The sequence below is a fragment of the Balaenoptera musculus genome, chromosome 15 (assembly GCF_009873245.2).
Source record: "Balaenoptera musculus isolate JJ_BM4_2016_0621 chromosome 15, mBalMus1.pri.v3, whole genome shotgun sequence".
NCBI lineage: Eukaryota > Metazoa > Chordata > Mammalia > Artiodactyla > Balaenopteridae > Balaenoptera > Balaenoptera musculus.
In genome coordinates this window covers 65,697,188-65,722,663 of record NC_045799.1, presented here as the reverse complement: position 1 = coordinate 65,722,663, position 25,476 = coordinate 65,697,188, and the positions used below count along the sequence as shown (strand labels likewise).

Below are 25,476 nucleotides of genomic sequence, written 5' to 3'. Positions count from 1 at the left end.
GGTCTTCCCCGTTAACACGGCGCAGAAAACCACGCCGCACCAAGCCAAACGGCTTTACAGTCGACGCCAGAGGCCGGATTCGATACGCTTCCCCAACCGCAAACTCGTCTCCGCCCGTTGGAAAAGAGGGAAGGGGAGCGCTGTCTAGCTGCTTCCCTGCTAAAACCACTCCCCACCCCACAGATTCCCCGAAGACGCGGAAGAGAAGCAGGGCGGAGAGCACCGACAACCCCAGCAGCTGCCTCAGCCTTGGGCGGAGCCGACCGCTTCGCTGCCTCCTCAGCGGCGCGCGGCGTTTGAATGGGCCGGAAGTGGGAGTACAGCGACTTCCGGCAGTTGGGCTGTGAAGAGAAAGGAGCGTCGGGAATGGCGACCAAGAGGCTTGCACGGTACGCTAGGGGGCTCCGGGCGGCGCGGGGGTCGGTCCCGGTCCGGCGCTGGCGTTCGCGTCAGAGTGTGCAGTGTCAGCCTCCGTTCTCTGCAGCTCGGGCGTCCCAACCTGTTCTGGCCGGCCCGGGCTGAAAGGTCTCTGCCTGGACCTCAGTCTCGAGCCTCAGGCAGCCCTCTGCGCGAGCGTGGAAGGACCAAGGCTCTCGACTCTGTGCCCTTGAGCCACAGTCTGCCTATACCAGGCATCGGGAAACTATTAAGAACGACCCTGGAGGGCCGTTCGGAGGTCTCAGGGAGCCCGGACCGCACTCATCAAGCCGTTCACCCCACCACTTACTCGTGATCCGTTTAATTCACAGGGAGAATCATTGTGGCCTTTTTCCTCATTCTTGGACACGCTGTTCACGTTTGTGATTAATAGAAGCAGTATAATGCATTAGTGAATAGCATGGGTTTCACAGTTGGATGATCCTGGGTTCACAGACGTAATATGTGTTTTCTGGCAAATTGCTGAGTTCGTTTCCTTATCCATTAAATATAGGTAGCAAAAGTGACTACTTTGTACAGTTGTTGAGGATGGAAGGAGGTCACCATCTTAGTTCAGTGCCTACTATGTAGTAAGCAGTCAGTAGGTGTTAGGCATTATTCTCAACTCCCCATCACAGGTCAAACAAAAAACTAGAACAGGAGGTGTCTACCTAGTTAAACTCTACTTAGCACAGTAGTTTTGTCTCAGGGCACTTAGGACCTCAGTAAGCATGTAAGCAGTTAGAGTAGGGGTTCCCTGGAGAAAGAGAACCAGGCGTGGCTTTCTTAACATAACAGAAGCCATTTTTGGCCGAAGCCATTTTGTAATCTAAGCCTGGACACAATGCTTGTCCTTGAAGAGGTCTCAGTAAGTAATGATCTTAAAGGAACAAAAGAATGCAGAAACAAACGACTGTTAGGCAAGAGAAGCAACAGTGGCAAAGATAATATATTAGTTGTAAAGACCACTGGTTCTGGGAATTCCCTGGTGGTCCAGCGGTTAGGGCTTCACGCTTCCACTGCAGCGGGCACGGGTTCGATCCCTGGTTGAGTAACTAAGATCCTGCAAGCCACGTGGTGTGGCCAAAAAAAAAAAAAAAAAAAGACTCCTAGTTCTGTTTCAGTGGTAAAGATTAGCCTGAGACGCTCAACCACCAGATCAGCTGGAACCCGAGGGATGTTGATGTTGACCTTTTTTGACCCTCTTGACTTCTATCAGCTAAAGCTTGGAATCTTTCATGAATATGCAGGTACCCTTAGCTGAAAACTTCCCCAATTTTGCAGTTGAGAGAAACACTGCTTTGGAAAGGATCCCCGCTGTTCTACTTCCTTGCTGCACGTAATAAATCCTTCCCTCTCCTGCTCTTTTTTTTTAAATTAATTTATTTTATCATTTATTTTTGGCTGCGTTGGGTCTTGGTTGCTGCACGCGGGCTTTCTCTAGTTGTGGCGAGCGGGGGCTACTCTTCATTGCGGTGCGCTAGCTTCTCATTGCTGTGGCTTGCCTTTGTTGCGGAGCACAGGCTCTAGGCGTGTGGGCTTCAGTAGTTGTGGCACGCGGGCTCAGTAGTTGCGGCTCACCGGCTCTAGAGCACAGGTTCAGTAGTTGTGGCGCACGGACTTAGTTGCTCCGCGGCATGTGCGATCTTCCCGGACCAGGGCTCGAACCCGTGTTCCCTGCACTGGCAGGCGGATTCTTAGCCACTGAGCCACCAGGGAAGAACCCCTTCTTGCACTCTTTGCCTTGGTTGTGTCTTTTGGCTTGACAGCCACCAAGAGGGGAGCACAGTTTTCAGGTAACAAGCTCTTCCCTTTCTGTGGACTTAGCATATTGCCCTTAAGGATCCTTTATCATATATTACCTTTCAGTAGTTTGCTATGGATATCTAGTTTCTTTACCCAGATATTTTAAGCTCCTAGAAGACTGGACCTGCCCTGTCTCCTCTCAGCTGTGCTGTACATATAGCAAGGGCTTGAAAAATGCAAAAGCAAAAATAACTTAGCTTTTCAATGCATCTTTAAAATCACTTGAGTTCCTCAGTATTACTGTAAAATAAGGGGAGCACAAATAATTGGTCTAAGTTTACAAATATGCACTTTGAGGCCCATGCAGGTAGAATGACTGCTAAAGTCAAAAGAGTGCAAAGAACCAGTCTAGTTCAATTTCCTCTCAATCACAATACATTAATCCTTTAATAATGAGGGTTATACCATCAGTTTGTTAGCTTATATAAGCAGGAGTATGAATGAGTTTGTTGAGCATACCTGGATTGTTTTACATTTTTAGGCAGCTTGGATTAATTAGGAGAAAGTCAATTGCACCGGCAAATGGAAATCTAGGAAGAAGCAAATCTAGTAAGTAGTGTGCTTCATTTCTTTATTTTCTGTAGCCTTGCATTTTTAACACTGGTAAAACATAAGGACACTCTGATCTTTTGCAGAGCAGTTGTTTGACTACTTAATTGTCATTGATTTTGAGTCGACTTGTTGGAATGATGGGAAACGCCACCGTAGCCAGGAAATAAGTAAGTCTGAACTTGACTGCGAATGGCCAAAGGTAACACTAGATAAGTTACTTTAAAGTTTATAGATATAAAACAGTTAACAGTTAAAGAAAACAAAATGATCTATGAATTGGTAATTTACTATAAAATCTGACTTGACAAAAAAACCCAAAAACCTAATACCTAAATGTGTCATCATATAAAATAATTGTTTTGGGATTGTATACAAAATCTCAATTGCATAGAAACTGAAAAAAACATAATGCCTTTGCAAAAAGAAGTATGTTTCAATTTTCATATTGTCTTCATATTTAATTATGGAAATATATTCAAGAGTTTTAAGTAGATATACCTGTAACTTTAATAGTTTGACTTATTCTTTGGCATAACTTTAACCATTACATTACACTGCTTTGTTCATTTTAATATGCTTTTACTAAAACAATGATTGTTTAATAATGAATGCTATATGATGGTAATATATATTTAATTTAGAGTGATTGCAGCATTAATTTAACAATTGTATATTCAAGTGTCAATTGATGTTTCTTTCATGTAGTTGAATTTCCAGCTATATTGCTAAACACATCAACTGGAGAGATTGAATCTGAGTTCCATGCTTATGTTCAGCCTCAGGAACATCCAATTCTTTCTGAATTTTGCATGGAACTAACAGGCATAAAGCAGGTATGCCCTTCTCTTTTCCTCACTTCTCTTCTCATCCTCCCACCCCAACAAAAAACAAGCAGGCGAGATGCAGCTATTAAAATTCAGAAATCAGTTTCAAAAAGAAAATAAAAGCTATATGCCATTTGGAATTAGATTTATTCACTGTTAGGAGAAATAATGTCCCCTCCAGAAGCCCATTGGAATCTTTGAAAATTAGAAAGAATTGGACTTCCCAGTGGTTAAGACGCTGTACTGGCAGTCCAGTGGTTAAGACGCTGTACCTCGAGGGCACAGGTTCGATCCCTGGTCAGGGAACTAAGATCCCACGTGGTGTGGCCAAAAAAAAAAAAAAAAAGAAAGAATAGTGTTATAAAGATGTATATCAATTTCCATATATTATGGAAATTAAGTGACATCAAATTTCTGTTGATCGAGATATATTTATTGTATTTCTGTGTGATTTAGATTGATCAACCGAATTTTTCTTACCTTGCAGAATTCTAACCATTATATTATTTCTCTCCCATGTGTTTTAACATCTTTTCATTAGATGAACTCTTTGCCAGTTAGAATTTCTTCTTTTTTGTTGTATATCCCCCCCACACTGCCTACTTATGTGCTCAATAATTATGGAATTCTGTTGTTGAATTCAGATTTTATGACTCTATTCAGGCTCAAGTTGATGAAGGAGTCCCTCTGAAGATTTGCTTATCTCAGTTCTGTAAATGGATTCAGAAGATTCAGCAACAGAAGAAAATTATTTTTGCTACTAGGGTTTCAGATATTTCTACCTCTGAAGTAAAATTATGTGCATTTGTTACTTGGTCAGGTAAAAAAAAAAAATGTTGTATCTATCAATCATAAATGAGTAGTGTTGCCACCGTGTAATTCTTTATCTCTGGTAGGAATTATACTTGTTAGCTTCCTGGTCCACGAAAAGAAATCTAAGTGTCTAGCAGATGTTAACCAAGAAAAGTAAATTTATTCATATTTTAAATTTTTTAAATGCCTTAAAAATTTAAGCCCTAACTTTAAAGAATCTTTCTAGACTGCTCCTCTCTGTTCTCCTGAATCCAGGCAAAGACTGGTGAAAACTCTTAGCATGCTATTTTCTACAACTTTGAAAAAAAAGAGTCCTTATTCAACTCACAACCTTTGCTTTTATACTTTCACACTTCTAATGTAGACATCAAGGGAAAAATGGGCCATTTAAAGTAGACCTTTTCTATGCCCATGTTAGAGCATTCCCGTTAATAGTCATTGATAGCAATGCTGTGCCATTGATAGCATAGCACTGATAGTCTTGGGTCTGTATGATCAGGCCACTCAAGATGGCTGTTCTCTTGTTCTGTGTACATCCCCTGATTGACCAGTCCCTGCTTTACTTACACCCTACTCACATGACTGACCTCCCCTCTTAATACATACTTGCCCCTGGCCGCAGCTAGTGATTGTTCTAATCTTTAGATCAGAATATCTCCACCATGATAGCTTATCAAAGGGGCATAAGGGCTTGCTCCTCAGCTGGTTTCCCTGGGAACTCATGAGCCAACCTGATGTCAGTTCCCCCTGTGACTGGTAACACTTAGCAGAAGACTGCTGCCATCTGCTTCACGTGGTGGAGTGTCGCTCTAAGACCTTGCTTCAGACATGTATGTTCCCCCTGTTCATTAAATCCTTGATGTCTGTGTCACTGATTCGGGCTCTTTATTCTGTCGTGAGGTTGGGCAAGTACAGGGCTTGCAGGTCTGTGGGGTATAGCCCAAAAGGGTTCCTGTAAGATGTTTGGTTTCTCAATTACATTAATATTTTCTAGAATGTTGAAAGCCAATAATCTTTTCCATCTAGACCTTGTAATGTGACACCTTACTCTTCTTTCTGAAGTATCAGTGTGTTTTAGTGGGTTTTTAAGAAATCATTTTGAAACTTAGTTACCAACCTAATTTCTTAATAGTAAGTTATGAATAATTGTTAGATATTACCAGGGCAATTAAATTTTACTCTTCTTTTATATATTATATAGTATGTTATATATACCATATGTAGTATATATTATATTTAAAATATAGTATACTATTATAGTATAATATATGCTTTCATATATTATTCTAAGTCCTGCTATTCTGTTTTATATCATCTTTCACCATTTTATTTGTAAATGATAGCATAAGTAAAAACTGCTGGCATCATTGACTTTGTTCTATTTTAATATACTTAATGCAGACTGGGACTTGGGGGTTTGCCTGGAGTATGAGTGTAAAAGAAAACAGTTGCTGAAACCTGTGTTCCTTAATTCTTGGATTGATCTCAGAGTAACTTACAAGGTAAGGGTCAAAGATGGGGGCATGTTCACTTTCTTTCTGTTGAAAGATGATTAAACTTTATCCCACGCATGGGTATGAGTTTCTGCAAACAAAATATTTTGCTTTGAAACATTCACATAAATACTTTTCTTAAAATATATAGAACAACACAAAAATAAGCACATTCCAAATCTAATAGAATAAAAATTATGAGAAGTAAATGGTTAATACCTAGCCCCTAAGGGACTTCCCTGGTGGTCCAGTGGTTAAGACTCCACGCTCCCAATGCAGGGGGCCCAGGTTCAATCCCTGGTCAGGGAGCTAGATCCCACATGCCACAGTTAAAAATCCCACGTACTGCAACAAAGATCCCGTGACTAAGACCCTGCGCAGCCAAATAAATAAATATTTTTTAAAAAAAAAAACTTAAAAAAAAATACATAGCCTTTCAAATAGTAATCATTTTTTAAGACATATTGTCTTTTATTTGACTAGATTTTCTATAGGAGAAAACCAAAAGGACTAAGTGGTGCCCTGCAGGAGGTGGGAATAGAATTCTTGGGACGAGAACATTTCGGTTAGTATAATTTAAAATTTTATTATGTAAGTCATTCTATCTTTATACAATCTTTCATTTGAACTTCATTTTTTGATGATATCATTAACAAAGAATATCCTTCAGCCTGAAAAAAGCCCTAATCTATACAATTCAAATTGTTTCCAAGATTTTCAAATTACCACTTTCATAAAATATTGTAAGATAAAGACTGTCATGTAGTGGCTTTCTACTTGCTAAAAAGAATGAAAAGAATTAGCCAAATCAAATGGAGATTATAAACAAATGCCCAAATAATACAGTGGACTAGGGAAAAAACTGAACAAGGCTATTAGATTACTCATAAAACATGGTCCCTACAGAATGTTGGTCATATATATTTTTTTATTTTTAATTTTGGAGTATAGTTGATTTACAATGTTGTGCTAGTTTCAGGTGTACAGCAAAGTGATTCATATATACATATACATATATTCATTATTTTTTAGATACTTTTCTCATATAGGTTATCACAGAATATTGAGTAGAGTTCCCTGTGCTATACAGTGGGTCCTTGTTGGTTATCTATCTTATATATAGTAGTGTGTGTATGTTCATCCCAAGCTCCTGATTTATACCTCCCCCCAATGTTTCCCCTTTGGTAACCATAAGGTTTTTTCGATATCTGTAAGTCTGTTTCTATTTTGTAAATAAGTTCATTTGTATCTTTTTTTTTAAATTAGATTCCACATATGACCAGTATCATACGATATTTTGTATTTTTCTGTCTGACATACTTCACTTAGTATGATAATCTCTAGGTCCATCCATGTTGTTTCAAATGGCATTATTTCATTCTTTTTTATGACTGAGTAATGTTCCACTGTATATATGTACCACGTCTTCTTTATGTATTCCTCTGTTGATGGACATTTAGGTTGCTTCCATGTCTTGGCTATTGTAAACAGTGCTGCACTGAACATTGGGGTGCATGTATCTTTTCAGATTATGGTTATCTCTGGATATATGCCCAGGAGTGGGATTGCTGGATCATATGGTAGTTCTATTTTTAGTTTTTTAAGAAACCTCCATACTGTTCTCCATAGTGGTTGTACCAATTTACATTCCCACCAACAGTGTAGGAGGGTTCCCTCTTCTCCACACCTTCTCCAGCATTTATTGTTTGTAGACTGTTTGATGATGGCCATTCTTACCGGTGTGAGATGATACCTCACTGTAGTTTTGACTTGCATTTCTCTGATAATTAATGATGTTGAACATCTTTTCATGTGCTTTTTGGCCATCTGTATGTCTTCTTTGGAGAAATGTCTATTTTGGTCTTCTGCCTATTTTTCATTTGGGTTGTTTGGGTTTTTTTTGACATAGAGCTGCTTGAGCTGTTCGTGTATTTTGGAGATTAATCCCTTGTAGGTCGCTTTGTTTGCAAATATTTTCTCCAATTCTGTGGGTTGTCTTTTTGTTTTGTTTATGGTTTCCTTTGCTGTGCAAAAGCTTTTGAGTTTAATTAGGTCCCAATTGTTTATTTTTGTTTTTATTTTCATTACTTTAGGAGGCAGATCAAAAAAAATATTGCTGCAATTTATGTCAAAGAGTGTTCTGCGTAGGTTTTCCTCTGTTTTATAGTATCCAGCCTTACATTTAGATCTTTGATCCATTTTGAGTTTATTTTTGTATACGGTGTTAGAGAATGTTCTAATTTCATTCTTTTACATGTAACTGTCCAGTTTTTCCAGCACCACTTATTGAAGAGACTGTCTTTTCTCCATTGTATATTCTTGCCTCCTTTGTCATAGATTAATTGACCATAGATGCGTGAATTTATTTCTGGGCTTTCTATCCTGTTCCATTGATCTATATATCTGCTTTTGTGCCAGTGTAATACTGTTTTGCTTACTGTAGCTTTGTAGTATAGTCTGAAGTCAGGGAGCTTGATTCCTCCAGCTCCCTTTTTCTTTCTCAAGATTGCTTTGGCTCTTCAGGGTCTTTGTGTTTCCATACAAATTAAAATTTTTGTTCTAATTCTGTGAAAAATGCCATTGATAATTTGGTAGGGATTGCATTGAAACTGTAGCTTGCTTTGGGTAATATAGTCATTTTGACAATATTGATTCTTCCAATCCAAGAACACAGTATATCTTTCCATTTGTTTGTGTCGTCTTTGATTTCTTTCATCAGTTTCTTATAGTTTTCTGAGTACAGGTCTTTTGTCTCCTTGGGTAGGTTTATTCCTAGGTATTTTATTCTTTTTGATGCAATGGTAAATGGGATTGTTTCCTGAATTTCTCTTTCTGATCTTTTGTTGTTAGTGTATAGGAGTGCAAGAGATTTCTGTGCATTAATTTTGTATCCTGCATCTTTACCAAATTCATCAATGAGCTCTAGTAGTTTTCTGGTAGCATCTTTAGAATTTTCTATGCATAGTATCACATCATCTGCAAACAGTATCAGTTTTACTTCTTCTTTTCCAATTTGGATTCCTTTTATTTCTTTTTCTTCTCTGATTGCCGTGGCTAGGACTTCCAAAACTATGTTGAATAGAAGTGGCAAGAGTGGACAGCCTTGCCTTGTTCCTGATCTTAGAGGGAATGCTTTCAGCTTTTCACCATTGAGAATGATGTTAGCTGTGAGTTTGTCATATATGGCCTTTATTATGTTGAGGTAATTTCCCTCTATTCCCACTTTCTGGAGAGCTTTTATTATAAATGGATGTTGAATTTTGTCAAAAGCTTTTTCTGCATCTATTGAGATGACCCTATAGGGTTTTTTTTTTTTTAACTTTTTATTTTATACTGGAGTATAGTTGATTAACAATGTTGTGCTAGTTTCAGGTGTACAGCAAAGTGATTCAGTAATACATATACATGTGTCTATTCTCTTTCATATCCTTTTCCCATTTAGGTTGTTACATAATATTGAGCAGGGTTCCCTGTGCTATGCAGGAGGTCCTTGTTGGTTATCCTTTTTAAATGTAGCAGTGTGTACATGTCAATTCCAAACTCCCTAACTATCCCTCTCCCCACTCACCCCTGCCAATCATAAGTTTGTTCTCTAAGTCTGTGAGTCTGTTTCTGTTTTGTAAATAAGTTCATTTGTATCATTTTTTTTTAGATTCCGCATATAAGTGATATTTGATATTCATCTTTCTCTGTCTGACTTACTTCACTCAGTATGAAAATCTCTAGGTCCGTCTATGTTGCTGCAAATGGCATTATTTCATTCTTTTTAATGGCTGAGTAATATTCCATTGTATACATGTACCACATCTTCTTTATACATTCTTCTGTCGATGGACATTTAGGTTGCTTCCATGTTTTGGAAACAACGCTGAACATTGGGGTGCATGTATCCTTTCAGACCATGTTTTTCTCCAGATACCTGCCAGGAGTGGGATTTCACGATCATATGGTAGCTCTATTTTTAGGTTTTTAAGGAACCTCCATACTGTTTTCCACAGTGGCTGCACCAATTTACATTCCCACCAACAGTGTAGGAGGGTTCCCTTCTCTCCACACCCTCTCCAGCATTTATTGTTTGTGGATTTTTTGATGATAGCCATTCTAACTGGTGTGAGGTGATATCTCATCATAGTTTTGATTTGCATTTCTCTAATAATTAGGGATGTTGAACATCTTTTCATGTGCCTCTTAGCCATCTGTATATTTTTTTGAGAAATGTCTATTTAGGCCTTCTGCCCCTTTTTTGATTGGGTTGTTTGTTTTGCTGATATTAAGCCACATGAGCTGTTTGTAAATTTTGGAGACTAATCCCTTCTCAGTCACATTGTTGGCAAACATTTTCTCCTAATCTGTGGGTTGCCTTTTCGTTTCGTTTATGGTCTCCTTTGCTGTGAAAAAGCTTTTGAGTTTAATTAGGTCCCATTTCTTTATTTTTGTTTTTATTTCCATCATTCTGGGAGACAGATCAAAAAAGATATTGCTGCGATTTATGTCAGAGCATTCTGCCTATGTTTTCCTCTAACAGTTTGATAGTGTCCAGTCTCACATTTAGGTCTTTAATCTATTTTGAGTTTATTTTTGTGTATGGTGTTAAAGAATGATACTAGAGACAAATGAAAACAAAAGCACAACAATCCAAAACCTACGGAATGCAGCAAAAGCAGTTCTAAGAGGGAAGTTTATAGCAATACAGTCTTACCTCAGGAACCTAAAGCAACTAGAGAAAGAAGAACAAACAAAACCTGAACTTAGTAGAAGGAAAGAAATCATAAAGATCAGAGCAGAAATAAGTGAAATAGAGAAGAAGAAAACAATAGCAAAGATCAGTGAAACTAAAAGCTAGTTCTCTGAGAAGATAGACAAAATTGATAAACGTTTAGCCAGATTCATCAAGAAAAAAAGGGAGAGGACTCAAATCAATAAAATTAGAAATGAAAAAGGAGAACTTACAACTGACACCACAGAAATACAAAGGATCATAAGAGACTAGCAACTGTATGCAGATAAAACGGACAACCTGTAAGAAATGGCCAAATTCTTAGGAAGGTACAACTTTCTAAGTTGTACCTTCCTAAGACTGAACCAGGAAGAAATAGAAAATATGAACAGACCAATCACAAGTAATGAAATTGAAACTGTGATTAAAAAACTCCCAACAAACAAAAGTCCAGGACTAGATGGTTTCATAGGTAAATTCTATCAAACATTTAGAGAAGAGCTAACACCTATCCTTCTGAAACTGTTCCAAAGAATTGCAGGGGAAGGAAAACTCCCAAACTCATTCTATGAGGCCACCGTCATCCTGATACCAAAACCAGACAAAGATACCACAAAAAAAGAAAATTACAGGCCAGTACCAGTGATGAATACCTGCTCATGGGTCTCCTATGGGTGACTGCTATTCACACACTCCCGAGACAGTGGGGGCAGGGCTTGGCGCCTGCTCTCGGGTCTTGTATGGGCAGGTGGTCTCCACGCATTCCCAGGACAGCAGGGGCAGGTTTGGTGGCTTCTTGTGGCCTTCCTAGGGGTGAGGGTTATCCACGCACTCCTGGGACCGCAGGGGCTGGGCCTGGCATCTGCTTGTAGGTCTCCTATGGGCAGCCGCTCTCCGTGCACTCCCAGGACAGTGTGGGCAGGACTCAGTCATATATTTTCGAACTGTCTAACAAAATTTCACCTCCTCCTCTGTAAATGTGAGAAATCTTTCATTGGTAAGGCTGCCACAGCTTTCTACAAGACCGTTTTTCATGATTAAAATTAGTAGATGATCAGAAAACCAACAGTATGTTCCAATGTCTGCTTAAGTGGTGGTATTTTTTGCTATATTTCTTTACACTGGTACCACTAAGTTCAGTGTTTGATATCTGTTTCCTCAGGGTTGGATGATTCTAGGAATACTGCCCTTCTTGCTTGGAAAATGATTAGGGATGGTTGCTTAATGAAAATTACAAGGTCCTTGAACAAGGTTAGTGGTGTCTTACCTCTTTATTCTGTTATTTCAAACTCCAGAAGTAATCATAGGCAAGTTGAAATGTAGATGTCATGTATGCGATCATTTATAAATCAATGATGACATTTTTCTTTTTTGTCATACAATGTGTACTAAAGAAATTATGAATGCAGAATGTCTAAAGCTGTTGGATTTGTCTATGAAATCATAGGTTCCCACTAAGAGGAATTCTAACATTTTCACCAGAAATTTGAATATGGATCAAGTTGAAGAAATATCAGCCTGCAACAGTAGCATTCATGATCCCAGCATATATGGTGGGGAGCCTAAAAATACAATAAAATCCTATGAGGAAGTTCAAATGAAGTCAGTTGGTGTGAATTTTCCTATAAAGGTACAGCAAGATCAGTTACAACTAAAGGGCAATGGAAAAGCAGGTCTTCAGAATGTCAAAAGCTGTTTATCTCTTTTTAATACTAAGTCCTGGACCTCTCTGGGGCAGTTACAGTCTTCCAGTTTGAATACACCTATGCAGAAGCAAATAAACCAACATCTTGCATTTAATACCAATTCTGAGTCTTCAACAGTTGGTTCAGAATTGATACTTGTTTCAACTACCATTTCATCTGTTAATAATGTTTCTGATATGGAAATGAGTTCTGCTCTTGATTGTTTACCTATGTTGGCTGATTGGGAGGATGTAGCTTTACTGCCATCATCTCAACCTGAGCAGAATATATATTGTATGCCTCCCATTAGTGACTCAAACTTAGACACTTCATTTAATTCTGGAGAAAGATTAATGGTTTTAGAAAAATCTGAGATGTTAAGTCAAGAAAACTTTGGAGGCACAGAAGAAACTCCTCAAAAATCTGATACCTCTAAGTCTATTGTATATAAGAGTCCACATACTACTATTTATAATATAAAAGAAGCCAAAGATCCAGGTTCAGATGCTTTTGACTTTAAGTTACCTGAATGTAAATCAAGTAGCTTCAACAGTGTTAATGCCAATATGTCTCATCCTTTAGTTTTGGGGAAACATCCTCTTCATTTAGGTGGTGCTAAGAGGAATCCATCCAGTCCCCTACCTTTCCCACCAGCAAAAAAACAGACCTTCACTATTCATGAAGAAAAGCCTACGTCATCTAATGGCTCCCCAGGGGGAAGTTCTTCCAGGAAGGTTCTCCCTTCTATCTTAACTTCTACAGTTAATGTACAAGATCCTTGGAAGGGTGGGAAAATAACACCTCCTTTATGCAAGTGTGGCCGAAGATCTAAGAGACTTGTTGCTTCTAATAATGGACCGAACCATGGAAAAGTCTTCTATTGTTGTCCTATTGGGAAGTACCAAGAAGAGAGAAAATGTTGTGGTTATTTCAAATGGGAACAAACACTTCAAAAGGAGAGAGCCAACAGCATAGTTCTGTCTCATTCCCCAGGGGGACTCACTTTTAACTCTCCAGAAACAAGCCATATTTGTGACAGAAATGTAGATTTTTCTACTAAAAATTCATTGAGACTCAGACCTTCAATGAGGAATTGACTTTTTTTTACATGTAAACTATGTTTTTAGCTCAATGTGACTTTTACTGCAGTAAAGAGAAAAAAAATTTGTATAGGGCTACAAGTTGTGAGGACATAGTGTATCTGAGCTCTGTAAGCTACACTGAGGCTATTCAACACATTCTCACACACACACACACTGAAAATAGAAAAAAGAATTTCACAGGCTTCTAATTTCATTGACCAGTTATCTAATTTGTCTTCTGTTCATGTATGAATCCTGATTGCCCCTTGAATTCCCACACATTATGAGTATTCTGATAATGTCTTATACTATTTTATTTATATTTCATATATTAACCCATGCCAAATTTATCATACTTTTTTGAAGAACCACAAATGAAATACTTGGTAAACTGTATTTATTAGATTAAATATAATAAGCAGCAATACTAGTATATGATATCCTTGTTTCTTTTTATTGAATTATAATTGCCATGCAATATTATATTGGTTTCAGGTGTACAACATATGATATCCTTCTTTTACAGTTAGACCTTGAAACAAATTTTAAACTATTTTTAATTGTTTGAATAAAAATGTGACCAATAAAGATCACTAGACTGTTTTCAATTATGATAATCTAATATTTTAAGTTTTTCTAAAAACTTTTATAACTTTAGTTTTATTTCAACCCTTGAAAATTGGTTCTGATTTGTATGTCAACATATCAGAAGAATTATTCAACTAAGATTTGAAATCCAACAGGTCAGAGATTTGGTTCAGAAACGCTTCTATACTATATGTTTAAAAATTCCTCAGCAGCTGATGGTATTCTATTTATGTTACCAAATTATAAGAACATTGACACTAATGCAGAGGAATTTACTCAATATTTTATTTCAGAATTCAGCCTATGATGTTATAACCACAAGATATTTTATTTATTTATTTATTTATGGCTGTGTTGGGTCTTCGTTTATGTGCGAGGGCTTTCTCTAGTTGGGGCAAGCGGGGGCCACTCTTCATCGCGGTGCGCGGGCCTCTCACTATCGCGGCCTCTCGTTGCGGAGCACAGGCTCCAGACGCGCAGGCTCAGTAATTGTGGCTTACGGGCTTAGTTGCTCCGCAGCATGTGGGATCTTCCCAGACCAGGGCTCGAACCCGTGTCCCCTGCATTAGCAGGCAGATTCTCAACCACTGTGCCACCAGGGAAGCCCCACAAGATATTTTAAATTGATTAGTTTATAAGCATACTGTCACATTTTAAAATCACCTTTTCATAATCTTGTGGTTTTACAGAGCCTTATTTTATAGATACCATGATAAGTAATGAATTTAAATTGTTTCCCATTCTTTCTTCCTCAGTTCATTTCTTTTTGTCTTCCCACTAATAGTCTTTGGCAGCTCTTGAATAAATTCTACCTGTAGATATCAAGGGAAGAAAATTAGCCCAGAAGTTTTCATCTTTAGACAAAGTCAATTATATAAAAGTTCTATTATGAACTCTAGGTGAAAGAATCAGGACACCCATTGGGGTGGGTTTTTGGTAACAACCAAAAAAGGGAGAGGGGTATTGTTGAGGATATTTTTCTTGATATTTAGTACAGTAAGTCCCCTACACACGAACCTTCAATTTGTGAACTTTCAAAGATGCGAACGTGCATCTGGTTCCAGCAAGGAACCCGAACCTGTGCCATCAGCATCAGGCCTGAGTGAAATTGCAGCTTGCCCTCTGCCTCCTATTGCTGACAATCCTTCAACTCTACCTCTTCTCCCTCCTCCAGTCAGTAACTCTTTTTGCCTGTTCACTCGAGGCCAGCCCCTGTATGCCAGCTGTTGTACTGTACTACTGTACTTTTCAAGGTACTGTACTGTAAGATTAAAAATGTTTTCTTTATTTTTTGTATTTGTTTTATGTATTATTTGTGTGAAATGTATTATAAACCTATTACAGTACAGTACTATATAGCCGATCGTGTTAGTTGGGTACCTAGGCTAACTTTGTTAGACTTAACGAACAAACTGGATTTAATGAACATGCTCTCCAAACAGAACTTGTTCGAATATAGGGGACTTACTGTATTTACTATAAGTCAGGTAAGCCAAATGACCCAACAAATTAGTTTAAGGGTTTCATTTTAATCTCAAAGATTCTGATTCTTATCCGTGTCATTAGTTTAGTTTGGAATATTTGGTATAGCATGTTTGAGGAGAATGTTCATTAAAATGGAAAAGATAAACAGCTGAAAATTTCCAGAATACTAAGCAAATATTGTTCATAATCAGAATACCTGCCTTCCTGGGATATTTGTAAGGTGCTGTAGTTCTTTTTACACGCTCGTGAATCTCCTTCTTCAGTTGTTCTTGATCGTTTGACTTCTAATCAGGGTTCAGAACAATAAAAGCCTTTACTACCTAAAATAAATATTTGAACACCAGGAAGATGAGTTGTATATTCTTATGTTTTAGTGTGTCTTTTCTTTCTCTTAACTTGGGAATCTAATCTAAATACCTGATGGGGTGGGCCAAAAGGTTTATTAGGGCCTGATCCCAGCTCTATGCTCTTAAGCCAGCCAGTTGACTCCCACACCTAGATTTTGTATCTAATACGAGAGCTTCTGGAACCCCTGCTTTGATTATGATCTATACTTGAACCTTGTCATCTAACTACATCTTAAACTCTACTTTCTGACCTGTTTCTGATCATCTCTGTTCTTGACTTCTTGCCTCATCTTTTATCTCCTTCGAAAAAGTTTTCTTTTGGAAACTTGGTAATGCACTAAGCACAGTCTTTTATATAACAACCCAGCCTGATCTAGTCTAGCTCATAGGTCACCACCCTCAGTGTGGCCCTAATAAACAGTATTCTCATGGGTTTGCCATATCCTTATTGAAGGGAACAGTTCACTGAGTGAGACTGTTCACTCTTTATTCCACAGACATTTCTGTTGATGCAAGGCTATGAAGATTCCAGCAGTCACTTTGCTATTGCTCTGAACCATTTACCTGGCCTTCAGTAACAAGAGTAAAAGTGGTAATGGTCCTTGCTCTATAATTGGCAGAAGACAGGGAAGACTTCATCACTTCATGCTCACAAATCCTGTTCCCCAAAGTTCACCCTTCCTTGAAATGTTTTAGAAAATCCTGCCCAGAAATTTTGGACCTTCACTGGAGAAGACAGAGGCCATTCCTCATGTGTAGTCCCCTTCAAGAGTGTATTGGAATTCTAAATGTTCTCTCCTGGGGCACTGCCAGCACTGCCATTTACTGCCTTCCCTAGAGGCAGAACTCTAGGTGAGTCAATTAGTATGCACCACCAAATCCAGAATACCAGCCTAGGGTTTGCCATGGAATGATGCTGCCTTGTGGGCATAGTTCCAGGAGAGTCACCTGTAAATTTTATGATTAAATATTCTGCACTTAAGAGGCTTAAATCTTTTTGAATTCACAGATTCATGTATCTAGCTTGAAGATAAGTTGGCAACATTACCTATCTACCTTGGTCTGGGAGTAAATAGTTGATCAAAAATGGATTATTTGAAAGACTAAGTCACTCAGGACAACTAGTTAGTGAGAAGTGAGGACTTGCAGTTATAAAATTTTCAAATTTTGGTCATTGCTTACCAGTGTGCAGTTTTATAACATTTTATGAGCAATTATTTATTTCTGTCTTTACCAAAACACCTTGAAAATTTCTAAATTACATGTGCCATGGAGCAGTTGTGTGTGTATGCATGTATATAATTTTATCCTATCCATTTTTTGACATTTCATAGAATTTAATCGTATTTATGCCTGGTCTATTTCTTATCAACATTTTTATGAATAAAAAAAATTATCCTTGCTATAAGTGAATTGTTCAAAGGCAAATTATTTTAAGAACTAGTGTCTAAATACTGGTTTGCATATTGATGACTTGTACACTTTGGGTAAAGTCTAATTTATCTTTATAAAAGTCTTTATAAACCATTACAGAAAATGATAAATTATTTAGGAACAATCTAACATGGTTAAGAGCATGAACTCTGAAGTCAGACAACCTGGGTTCAAGTCACACTTTGCATGTAATCTCAGGCAAGTTAGGACACCTCTCTCTGCCTCAATTTCCTTCTCTGCAAAAGGAGTTTGTGAGGATTAAATAAATTAACATATGTATAGGGCTTATAACAATACCTGGAACATACTAAGTCATTAAAAATATTAGGTATTAGTTGTAGTAATTTCTTTTGCACAGAATTTCAGAGAAACTTTGAAGCCCACTTATGGATTTTAGGTTAAAAAAAATCTTGTGCTTCTACAACTGCAACTAATACCTAATATTTTTAATGACTTAATATGTTCCAGATGTTGCTATAAGGCCTATACCTTTGTTAACTTATTTAATCCTCACAAACTTTTTAAGAAATTAAAAATCATTTTCAATTCTATTCTCCAGAGAAAACCAGCGAAGTGGTATAAATTATTCCTGTTTTTTCCCAATACATTTATACTTAAAAATTGAACCATGCTATACGTTACAGCTTTGAATCCTTCTCTCTTAAAATTTTTTTGTTGAAGTGTAGTTGACTTACAATGTTGTGTTAGTTTCCGGTGTACAGCAAAGTGATTCAGATATATATATAGACTCATGAAACCCTACTGGTGGAGTTCAGAGGAAAGGGACAAACTTCAGTAATCATTGAATCTGTTCCATACTCTCATTACCTGGAATATTGGAGGTCCTGCCTGGCAAAGGGGGACTGAAGAGTGGCATGGAACCTTTAAACCCAAACTACCACGTGATCAGCCCCAACAAAAGTGAGTTTTCAGGACTCCTGTCTTATTCATAGTTTATTTCCTGAACCCTCTACTTACTGACTGAGCCAGCCTACTTCTGGTTACTTAGGTCCTGTCTCAGACCTTGCTCCCATTCCTGATATCTGATGCCAGCCTATCCTCCTCAGCTACACCAGGGTCCACGTTGGTTTCCAGACCTTCTGGGTAAAAACTTGAGCCTTCTACCTGACTTCTGGCACCCTATCCTGGTGTGAACCTGGGTTGCTGGCATTCACACCGTCTTTGCCCCAGCACTCCATGGAAAGGATTCAAATTCTTTATAGTATGTATTTTCAGTCTCATTCTGTAGCAGTTCTCTCTGATTAGCATATTTCTATCTGACTTGCATGTTTAGTAATGAGTCTCTAACTTACATAGTGAATGAATCATTTGGATAATTCTGTTTCAATGAACTAGTGTTTAGAAGTATGTTAGACTGCCAACAAACTATAAGGTAGAGACGAATCAGTTCTCTTACCTCTCCTCTGATGGGGTCTGAGCTGCTGATGACAGCTAACTCTGCAAGTGCAGAATGCTCAATCAGGGCACTTTATCTCAAACGGTCCAATTCAGTAACTGGGAAACAAAACATATGGCAGGAATTTGTAAAGGTGAGCAAAAGGTTAACTCCAGAATACTTACAATCTGTTAACACAAACATATCCACAGACGAAAATTACCCAGAGGATAATATGATATCATCCACTCTTGCAACAAACTAGAAATGTCCATCATCCATATAGCCCCGTCCCCAGTGATACAGAAATTGCCTCGTAGAGTTGAAGCTGTTTCTGTAGGATTATCCTATAAAACTAATAATTAATATTATTTTGAATGTGATTCTTCAGTTGGATTTTTAAGTATTTAAGGAGAAAGAAAAGTTTGGTGTTTTTGAGAATCCTTAGAATGAAGAGGAGCAAGCATGGGAAATAGGGATGAAAGTCTAGCATTGAGCCAGCCCAATAATCAGAAAGGTAAACTGTAATTACAAAGACTAGGCATGCTGCCATCCTGAGAATTTTCTTAGATTGGTCACAAAATAAATATTGCAGGCGCTCAGAGGAGAAGGCTAAATAAGTCTTTTGCTAATTGGTTAATATCTAAACACTTGCGGGAAAAAAGAGAAGTCAATACTCAGAGTTAAAAGAAAGTACCTAATGAGTCAACAGAGGGGTTTTTTTGTGTTTGTTTTGTATTTGGTTTCGTTTTACACAAAAGTAGAGAATTGATTCTGTAAGTTTAGCAGGAAGAAAAAGGAAGTATTTTTACATTATGTAAAATCCACTGACAATTAGAACCTGGGCCTTTGATTATACTGAGGTAAACTTTTCTCTAATTTGTATACTGTAATTAGAGATGAAAGTATGTTTGCAAACAGTAAGGAGCTTGGGAGAAAGAAAATTACTTAAGCTCACTGCACCATTCTCTGTCTCTCTCACTCCTTACATGAAGGGAAACCACTAATCAGATTTCAGGAAAATTATTGGGTACTGATTTACAGCAGAGAGGATTAATGATATTAAGAGGGCTATCTTCTTTCTAGGGCCCCCTTCCTCTCACCTTCACGGGGTTGGAGCAGTGATCTAGCCTGGGGAGACCAGCGTGCCCTTCTCTAATAAGCATTTGGGTATTTCTTCAGTTCCCTGTCTGAGGGATTACTGTTCAGGACAATAAATCTCTCAAGAAAAGGCCGAATACCTATCCTAGGTGTATTTTGTGGCAAATAGAGATAGTTACCAAGCACTTTTGAGAAATAAATAGAAAATGAGATGTTATTTAATAAGTCTCTTACCACATAATGTGTAAAAAGGTGAAATGGTTGGTTAGGTAGAACTCGAATGCCAATATCTCCTTCTTGTCCAGGTGGTAGAACATTGCCATCTACATCTAAAATTTAGAGTGAAACAGAATAATTTATTTAAGGGAGTATTTATTTAATGCCACATCTGAAATCTTTGCTTTGCATGTTTTGTTTTGTTTTTTGCCATTTAAGAATGCAGACTTCAGAAAAATTTTAAGTATACTTTAAATTCCTAAGAGAAATGTATTTATTTAAATTCTTACTGCAAAATATATTGTAAAATGCAGGTTAGCAAAATGTGAAAGAAGAATAAAATTTTTCTTTAATTCTATCATCCAACAATAATCACATTTTGGTAATATCCTTTGAGATGATATAGACATAGAAAAAAATAGGATCACTTTATAATATTAGTGTTTTGCAACCTGCTTTTATCATTTAGCAACATATCTTAATTGTCTTTTCCTTTCAAATAAATATTTCATTACTGGTTTTCAAACTTTGTGAAACAAACAAAATCTTACTTCAGAAGCCCAATATGAGTAAGCAGGAAAAGGGGAATGTTCTCTGGCTGAGACAGTGGTGGGTAATCCGAAGCCTTGCTCTCTTATCCTCTCGTGTTCTCTGAAGTACCTAATAGTAGCTAGCATCCTAAATAATAAATGCTAATGCTCTAACTACTTTATATGTACTATCTTCTTTAGTCCTTATAACAGCCATATCTGGTTAGGAGTATTATTATGCTCATTTTGTATACGAGGAAACTGCGGCGCAGAGAGTTTACGTAGCGCCACAGGGCATGATTGAGCTGGAATTCAAATCTCAGCAATCACACTCTAGATCCTATACTTTTCATCATTATACTTCTCTGTGGAATCTCTCCAGGGAGTTCAATCCATTTTCTAAAAATCCAAATAAGCATTTCTCAGATTGATTGCTCATCTCATATACCAGATTTTGCTCTTACTTTTAGCTGTTTCTAAATATGAAAACTCTACTCTGCTTTTATATACACCCTTCAAACCTGAGATGTAGCTTGTTGGAAAATAAGGGTATGATATTTATCTGGCCCTTTCCAGAAGGAAAAGCGCTTATGTCCCTAACGAGAAACTTGAAAGGCATTCTAAATGTTAACTTATTTTTAAATTCTTGCAAATAAAAAAGTATAAATTCCCACCCAGTCATCTAAAGAATTATTTGGTTTCAGGTATCAAGAAGAGATATGTTAAGAGTTCTAATTACTTAACACAGACTACTATTTAATAGATGGGAAAATAGATAAAATATTCTTTCTCTGGGGAGAATCTAATTCCTCATTGTTCAAGGGGGTCCTAGAATGTTTAAACATGAAAATTATGAGCTTTGATCTTTGAAGTTGCAAAAATCTGATCTCCAGCTGGTTAGAGTACATCCCCGGATGTCAGAATGTCACTAAAGATGCTCTTAGCTAGGTAGGGAGGGGCCCAATAATAAAAGCCCATGGGAAAGAGTTAAAAATGAAGGTGGCTGCATGAGGGAAATGCAAAGCAAAACTACAATGAGATGCCATCTCACACCTATTAGTATGGCTACTATCAAAAAACCAAAATAACAAGTGTTGGCAAAGATGTGGAGGAATTAGAACCCTTGTGCACTATTGGTGGGAATGTAAAATGTGGAAAAACAGTATGGCAGTTTCTCAAAAACTTAAAAATAAAATTACCATATGTATAAATGATTCACTTTGCTGTACACCTGAAACTAACACAACGTTGTAAATCAACTGTACTCCAATAAAAATTAAAAATAAAATAAAATCACCATATAATCCAGCAACTCCACTTCTGGGTATATACTCAAAAGAATCAAAAGCAGGGTCTCAAAGAGATATTTGTATACCCATGTTCATCACAGCATTATTCACAATAGCTAAAATATGGAAGCAACCCAAGCACTCATCAATAGACGAATGAACAAGCAAAATGTGGTATATATATATACACAATGGAATATTATTCAACCTTAAAGGAAATTCTGACACATGCTACAACATTGATGAACTTTGAGGACATTATGCTAAATGTAATAAGCCAGTTACAAAAAGACAAATACTGTATGATTCCACTTATACATAGTAATTAGAGTAGTCAAAATCATAGAGGCAGAAAGTAGAATGGTGATTGTGAGGGACAGGTGGGAAGAGGAATTGAGTCATTGTTCAATGGATATAGAGTTTCAGTTTTACCGTATGAAAAGAATTATGGAGATGGATAGTGGTGACACCTGCACAACATTATTTAATGTGGTATTATTTAATACCACTGAATTGTGTACTTATAAATGGTAAAAATGGTAAATTTTAAGTTATCTGTCTTTTACCACAATAAAAAGAAATTTGGATAAATAAGTGAAAGTGGAGATGCTCATTGGGGATGTACTGTTCCTCTTGGCCACACAATTTTTGCATTCAAAGATAGCTGCTCCAATAAATCACTGGGCTTAAATGAGTGGGGAACTGGTGGTACATTGCAGTTGGGATGGCTGTGAGTACAGCTATGCCTGTGAGACTCTGATAGCATGTTGGGAATTGTCATCAAGAGAAAACATCTGTGTGAAATGCCAACTTTTGATTACTTGTAATGCAGATATGATAATGCTTAATTATCAGTATTTCTTTCTCTGACCTAAGGCAGCCTATTAACCAATGAGCTATTCTTAAGTCTTTTTACAGAATGTAACCAATGCTGCTCTACCATCTCTTAGAAAAGTTTTTCAAAGGAAAGGAATTCCAGGGAGAGGTGAATAATAACAGCGCCTATCTTTTGGACTTTATTATGTGCCAAGCACTTTGCTATGCTCTTTAGAAATATTACCTCATTAATCCTCACTAGAAACCTATGAAATCAGTTCTGTTATTATTAGGGTTACCAACCATCTTGATTTGCTCGTGACTAAGGCAGGGGGTGTATCCTCAGGATGTACTACTTTCAGGGCTAAAACTAAATAAGTCTCAGGCAAACTGGGACAAGTTCACCCTGGTCCCTGTTTTACAAATAAGGAAACAGACTTTAACAGCTTAACCAAAGATACTCAGCTAGTGAATAGCAGAGCCAGACCAAAACCATCAGGCAATCCTACCTTTAGACAAGTTTCCGTAGCAAAGTGAAAGTGAGGGAAGGGAACCAGCATCTGGTTTATTCCATAAATAGTGACATCAGCAATCAATCTCATCTAAACTTTCTCAAACTTACCTGATTATAAGAATTACCTGAGGTGTTATTTAAAACACAGATTTCAGCATCCCACCCTAAATTTATTGAATCAGGCTCTCTAGAGAAGGAGCCTGAGAATTTGTATTTTTGACAAGTACCCATGTGATTCTTTATGATCAGATAAGCTTGGGAAACATTGGTCTAATCTACAACTAACCCTCAGTTAAGATTGATTCTAAGGTCTCTGTAAACTCATCCATTTTGTGTTTTTGTTGCTATTGTTTTCTTTTATGTATTAGTGTAAGTTCCTTTGGCTATACTTAGCTTTGGCTGGGTTGATCCGAGAACAAGTCTAACCCTGTACAAAGTGTGCTGATGGGATAATAGTATGCCCCCTAGGGATCAAGTGATGAAAATGGCAGTGGTTACATGACAGCCAGGAACTGGCCAGGCAGGCTTAGGAAGAGAGAGAGAACGCTGCAACCATTGTAAACTGTAGCCTCTTTTGGCCTACTTGACCCTTTTAGGAGGTCTGGAGCTCCCTAACCAGAAGGGGCAGTGTAGTGTCACAGTTAAGAGTATGGATACTGGAACCAGATTCCTTGGGATTGAATCTCAGCACTAGCAGCTACTAGCTATGTGACCTTGGGTGAGTCTTTAACATCTCTGGGCGTCTTCTGTAAAACGGTTCTAATATTGCGATGTCTCTCATAGGTTCCTTCTGGAAATTAATATTTATAAAATGCTTAGAACTATTTGGCAGAAGAACTGCTTTTGAGAGAAAAAAAGAGACAAATAAACTAACATTTCCAACCCATTTCCATCTTTATATGGAAGTTAAGATATCATAGAAGTAACATAATCATCACCAAAACTAGAAATGTAAGGGAGTAGAAGTGGGGTAGGTGGTAAACAGATTGGGTTGTTAAATATTTTCCTGGGAAGGGATGTACAAACCTTAACATCAAAAGCAGGAGAAGGCTTCCCATTGAGCCAGGCTTAATTTTCATTCCCTTAAAATTTCCACAGATTAGTGCCTAGTTAAGAAGAAGAAAGAGTAAAGTAACATTGCAAATAACTTAAATTTATTCATTCATCCACCATGCATTCATTCAACAAATATTTATTCAGAACTTACTGCGAATCAGGCTCAAAATAAAACAAATTCTATGCTCTCATGAAGTATAGAGATAGACACTAAACAAATATAAATATAATAAAGTTATAACACTAAGTAAATTTATAATTGCTAAAATATCCATATTTATGAAAACATTTGTACTCATATTTGCATGATACTTGTTATGCTGTTTCTATTTAATAAATTCGTCAATTTTTGTTTTTATTTTATTTTTGGTATTCTAATTTTTGACCAGGTACTACTTTCTCATGGTTCATAAATTGAAGCATTATAAAAAGACACACTGAAAAATTTCTTTCAGGCTTTCCCTTATCTGCTCCATTTTACCCCTCCCTTTCCTACATAATAACCACTTTTGTTATTATGTCATTCATTTCCTCTAGAATTTCTTCTTATTTCTACAAGCTCTTTAGAGAAACCTTTTTAGAGTGTGCTTGTCAAGGAGTTGTCCAGCAAACTTAATATTTCAAGTAACAAGGAGCTCAGCATTTTCTATTTTTGAGGTAGCCCTAAGAAATTTCCTCACTACATAAGGGGAGATCTTTTTGTAGATCTAGTATTTTTTAATTAAAAAAAATTTTTAATGCCCTGGCCCTGATCAATTATATAGTGGCTTTCCTCAATGAATGGCTATTTAAACTGTATCTGTTACAGAGCTTTTTTGCAACTATCTTCCCTCAAGTTTTTTTTTTTTTAACTCTTCTTCTAATCCCGCCACTCCCTCCCTATCCCTCAACCACAAAGATATAATAAACACTCTGGTTTTTATTCATCTGACTGAATTGAGTCCAGCCCTGTCTTTTCAGTGAAGTCTGTATACCGTTTCAGTCTGTCCATATCCTTCGTGGATATCCAGACCTGTCCTGTTTCTCCATTGTTCAGTCACTTCAGAGTTGATTGATTCCCCAGCACTTACACAGTGCTTTAAGCTTTTGAACTTATAGTTTCTCAGAAGACAGATAACGAGTTAAATTTAGGAGGAAAATGGAGAAAAAATGGAAATTCGGGTTATTTCTAGTGAAATTTCATACAAAGTGTTTTAGTTTTTCCCCCAACTCCCTTCTCCAATACAAAATAAACAAACCATTCTACCATAAAATGACTCCCGAAACACCAGTTTGTTTTTTTTTTCTTTTTCTCCCTTTTATCTGGGGTGGGGGA

At 37.4% G+C, this 25,476-nt stretch overlaps 3 protein-coding genes across 10 annotated transcripts in view; 1 reads left to right on the top strand and 2 right to left on the bottom strand.

Annotated features, from left to right (window-relative positions):
• REXO5 (RNA exonuclease 5) overlaps nt 1–270 on the bottom strand; it is a 43,899-nt gene extending 43,629 nt beyond the window's left edge. The window contains exon 1 of one of the 5 annotated variants that reach the window (XM_036824713.1): nt 228–270. The gene's annotated coding sequence lies outside the window, so the exon portion shown is untranslated. The other 4 variants (XM_036824712.1, XM_036824715.1, XM_036824714.1 and 1 more) reach the window with 4 other exon arrangements.
• ERI2 (ERI1 exoribonuclease family member 2) lies at nt 62–13,971 on the top strand. Of its 4 annotated transcripts, none has more exons than XM_036824721.1 (9): nt 62–389; nt 2,705–2,772; nt 2,859–2,942; nt 3,481–3,608; nt 4,263–4,419; nt 5,814–5,914; nt 6,389–6,470; nt 11,785–11,873; nt 12,070–13,971. In XM_036824721.1, the coding sequence occupies exons 1-9, from the start codon at nt 301–303 to the stop codon at nt 13,402–13,404; spliced, it is 2,133 nt and encodes a 710-aa protein (XP_036680616.1). In that variant the 5' UTR covers nt 62–300; the 3' UTR covers nt 13,405–13,971. The 4 variants fall into 4 exon arrangements, with proteins under 4 accessions (XP_036680616.1, XP_036680619.1, XP_036680617.1 ...); XM_036824724.1 differs by having other exon boundaries at nt 367–389; nt 2,864–2,942; XM_036824722.1 differs by having other exon boundaries at nt 367–389; nt 2,864–2,974.
• Nucleotides 13,972–14,581: 610 nt separating this feature from the next.
• The window catches only part of ACSM3 (acyl-CoA synthetase medium chain family member 3), a 28,342-nt gene continuing 17,447 nt past the window's right edge, over nt 14,582–25,476 (bottom strand). The window contains 11 exon segments of the mRNA XM_036826775.1: nt 14,582–14,785; nt 15,659–15,782; nt 18,661–18,733; nt 18,735–18,758; nt 18,863–18,929; nt 18,932–18,986; nt 19,975–20,069; nt 22,891–22,897; nt 24,132–24,163; nt 24,166–24,211; nt 25,136–25,262. Coding sequence (XP_036682670.1) covers nt 14,703–14,785; nt 15,659–15,782; nt 18,661–18,733; nt 18,735–18,758; nt 18,863–18,929; nt 18,932–18,986; nt 19,975–20,069; nt 22,891–22,897; nt 24,132–24,163; nt 24,166–24,211; nt 25,136–25,262 — 733 coding nt within the window. The 3' untranslated portion in view covers nt 14,582–14,702.

Coding starts and splice junctions, on each gene's coding strand:
- ERI2 (XM_036824721.1), top strand. CDS start 301: ATGGGCCGGAAGTGGGAGTACAGCGACTTCCGGCAGTTGGGCTGTGAA. Junction 5,915..6,388: donor ATCTCAGAGTAACTTACAAG/GTAAGGGTCAAA, acceptor TTATTTGACTAG/ATTTTCTATAGGAGAAAACC. Junction 11,874..12,069: donor TTACAAGGTCCTTGAACAAG/GTTAGTGGTGTC, acceptor ATGAAATCATAG/GTTCCCACTAAGAGGAATTC.